Source organism: Gavialis gangeticus, unplaced genomic scaffold (assembly GCF_001723915.1).
Source record: "Gavialis gangeticus isolate Ggan-Ray unplaced genomic scaffold, GavGan_comp1, whole genome shotgun sequence".
NCBI classification, from domain to species: domain Eukaryota; kingdom Metazoa; phylum Chordata; order Crocodylia; family Gavialidae; genus Gavialis; species Gavialis gangeticus.
The window spans coordinates 67,533,682-67,537,591 of NW_017728992.1; the positions used below are offsets into that span (position 1 = coordinate 67,533,682).

General features: G+C 41.9%; 1 protein-coding gene across 3 annotated transcripts in view; it reads left to right on the forward strand.

Moving 5' to 3' along the window:
- PQLC1 (PQ loop repeat containing 1) overlaps positions 1–2,585 on the forward strand; it is a 108,450-nt gene extending 105,865 nt beyond the window's left edge. For all 3 annotated transcript variants that reach the window (XM_019524005.1, XM_019524024.1, XM_019524015.1), the window contains one exon: positions 1,600–2,585. In XM_019524005.1, coding sequence (XP_019379550.1) covers positions 1,600–1,807 — 208 coding nt within the window. In that variant the 3' untranslated portion in view covers positions 1,808–2,585. The remainder of the gene's footprint in view (positions 1–1,599) is intronic.
- The last annotated feature ends 1,325 nt before the right edge of the window (positions 2,586–3,910 follow it).

A 3,910-nucleotide genomic window follows, 5' to 3' on the forward strand; every position in this document is an offset into this window, starting at 1 on the left:
GTACCATGATGTATTGCCCTCCCTTCTTGTTCAAGCTGTTCGGATTTGTTTTTGTGTTTTAAAAAAAAGATCTTCACTGGGAAAATATCTGACAAATGTTCAATAACCTGGCATGTTAGCCTGCCTGGCAGGGCTTGCTAACCCGCGGGGCTCCACTTTGCTACAGGGAATGGCTGACCTCGGGTAACCTTCTCCTTTTCTTTCTGGTAGTTATTTGTATACAAAACTTAGATTGAGTTAGGTCTGTAAGTATTATGTATTCAGTTGCATGCCCAGCTTGCAGCCTTGCATATACAGTCACTTAGCAGCTCCATGATGTATTGTTACAGATCTTGGATCTTCATTTATAACCACAGTGATTGGGGTCATAAGTGACCGATAACAAGGGTTATGCTCCTGTTACGTGAATGGGCTGTATGTGCTGGCTTTCTTGACCACTGTTATAGCAAAGGCTTGAGGATAGACTGCAGGATCTAGTTCATATTAGGGTTATGTGCTGTATTCGTATCCAAGATTCCAGATTATCTTATCCTGTCCTCCTAAACATGTAGGAAATGAGCACCAGATACTGTGCGCACACAGTTGCTTTGATAAATTTACAGCCAAGACTGGAAAAACTTAATCATTCATAATTGTGACATTTCACGCAAGGGCTCCAGACTATTTATGCTGAAGGGTTTTAGTTGTGAATGGCAAAGCTTTTGTTCAGCACTGCTTGCTCATCTGTTTATAAAGCTGTCCTGTTGTAATGCACAAAGCCCAAACCCATCTTCAGCAACGGATTGTGCACATTCTGGACTCAGTGTTGAAGTGCTGACATGGAAAACGTCCCTGTGCTAAGATTTAAGAATGATTTCTATTCCCCAGACTTTGCAGAACCCAAAGTGCCAGGGGCAGAAAAGCCTTTGGGCAGGAGGTGAGAAGGATGGTTCAAAGATGTAGGACATTTTAAAAAAAAGGAAAAAAAAAGGAATAACGAGTAAAAATACCAAAAAAAGAAGAAACTTGGGCATCCCTCTATGGAGAAAGACCCTTGCCAGAGCCCTTCTAATGCTGCTGTCATATTAACTGTTCTCTTTGCACATGCTATTGGACAATTCACTCTGGAGCACAAAATACATCATGTGATACACAAGACAAATTCATGTAGGTTGATTCTAAAGGTTGATCAGGGAAGAAGTGAGTGAGTGAGTGAGTGCTCATGTACATACTCACACAAGAAACCATAACTGTTGCAGTAAATGGATCTGAAATCTGTTGTTTGTCATGCACCCTTGTTACTTCATTATATATGCAGTGTAGTTACTATGTGCCTTTCACTTCCATGGCAAGTCATCCAGTTTAGTATCATAATTTTTTTTTTAAGCAGTTGGATAACTTCATGACTGGTAGCACTTGTATTTATAGTAATTAAGGCACTAAGCTGACTGGTTTTAGTGGTCAGGAGATTGTTCCATCCATGGGTAGGACTGCAAGAATTTGTTTAGATGCACTATGTGGACTTGCAGAGCTGTATATATATCGTCACAATATGGTTTCCTCTATCCAAGTTCCAACTCTTTCAATCTTTAATTCTTTTTTTTCCCCTCCCTTTCTTAGCGTCAAGATGGTGGTGATGTGGACTAGTGGTGATACCTTCAAGACTGTCTACTTTATCCTCAACCAAGCTCCTTTCCAGTTCTCCATTTGCGGATTACTCCAAGTCTTTGTGGACATCGCCATCTTGCTGCAGGTTTACTTCTACAGCTACTACCCTCAGAAGCCAGCATCACACACAGCACACCCAGCCAGTACAAAGGCACTCTGAAACATGCTGTGGAAATGGTGATAGGTCAACAGTGTTGAGGAGTCGACCTTTGCAGCTTTCTTTCCTCTTGTAAATACTAGTTTTGCTGTTGAATTGAAAACATGAATGAGTGCAAGGCTAGGAAGTAGGAGGGCTCTATCACTGGAGTTAGAGTTGAAAAACAACTTGTTCTGTTTGGTTTCAGACTCATCATATAGAGTATTTTTCCCCTGTTGGAGGGACAGTTAGTTTCTTTTTGCCTATGTACCTGTGAGCCTTATACATTCACCAGTGTTTGTACATATAATCACAAGGGCTGGATGTGTGTGTTTTTAATGCTATTTAAAGATGTTAAACCACAGAAATCATAGAATATTTTGTCTGAAGCTTTTACCTATTTATATTATATAAAAAGTATGTATATTGGCAGTAAGTTTGGATTATCTCTTAGGGTCAAATATCTTAATAACATGTGAAGACACTATCAAATATTTAATGCAAAGTTTTTCAGTAAAGGTGGGAGGGAAGGACCCTAGGAAGGGAACCACTTGAAGTAAACCAATTATCTAGTATCAAGTGTGTATGTATTGGGTGATGCATCTCACACTGCTGGTTCAGTGTGGCGAGTGACTCAATCAAGATGAAAGGTTTCATAGGGGTAATGGGGTGCACAATGCTGTGGCCAAATCAAATAGATATTGATAGGAACAAGGTGGGAGAATTAAAGGGGTGGGAGAGTGTGAGTCTTAGTAGTCTTGCTTTGAAGCAGTCACTTTCAGGGGTTCCTAATTTGATAGGGTGCAATACTATGGAAAATGTGTGGATGTTTGGAGTAGGTTGGTAGGCTGCTGAATGGGGCCAGGAGAAACACCAGTGAAACATTTCCCAGCAGTGACAGAGCACCAGCGATAAAGTAGTAACCAACTTTCAAGGCTGCTAAAGTATGGGATGGAGATGGATGCGAGGGAAAGAAATGAAGTAGCTTTCTATCGAGTAGCTTTCTGTTCCTGAAATGTAGTTAGCTGAATGCTGGGATTCTCATTAGTATTACTTAATGCCAAATGAGACCACTTTGTGTTCCGGGCTTTTTTTTGTTAGCCAAACATGGAAGTGCCACAGGGGATTGGGTCAGGACTGCGGTGTCATTCTTTTTCTGCTATTTAAATCTTCCAGGCTGTTTGCTGTTAGAAAGCTCCAATAGGTTGGAGGGGTAGTAAGAAGTCTAAGGGGGTTATAATTTATATATGTAATGTAAAAGTTGTATATAATATATATTTGCCAGCATCCTTTATTGTGCCCTTTCTGACAGCTGGCACTTACCTGGAAATGCTAAGCGGTGTACAGCTTGAAATGGTTTGTTATCAAACCCCTGGGCTGCAGCCAATTGCCATAATGATCCTGTGTTCATCAGAATGAGATGGATACAGAGAGATACTTAGTCCCAAGAACCATTGTGTCTGCACTGCCTTCTTTATGAGAGTCATTCTTTACTGCCAGATAAATCCTCTCCTAGTGCAGCTGCCATTGTTGAGGGCAGTGATAGACTGTTAGTAAGCCATTTTGTTCTCCGAGAACATCCCAGAAGGATACATTATTTTAAATAAGGCAACAAGACGAGGATATCACATCTTCGGTTTTAAATCAGGTATTCTCACTAACCTGCTGCTTTTGGGGATCCCATGCTCTGTGTTTGGATCGCCTTTAAGGGAGGCCAGATAGAGTCTTCAGAAGTGTAGTAGTTTGGGATCACAGTGTAGCAAAATCTATCAGGAAAGTTTATTTTGAGGTAATGGACACCCAGTTGTCCTCTGCTGTTGTGCTTTTGGTTTTTCTTGTTTCCAAACTTGGCATCACTCAAGTTTACAGTACAGCCTGACCTGTAGGCTTCCACCCTGCTGTGTGTTCCCTGGAGGCCACCTCCTTTGCCTAGGTGGGTCAAATCTTGAATCCATTGGTGAAACTCCCATAGTCTTTAACAGGACCAGGGTTTGGCCCTTTCAGTACGTGTGTTGTATTTGGGCATTTGGAGCAGCAGCCCATGAGCTCATCAGGTGTCCGACTCTGCTGTGGCTTGTGGATGTGGAGGAGAGAACGACCATGGGGAACCCCCCCCCCCCCCCCCCC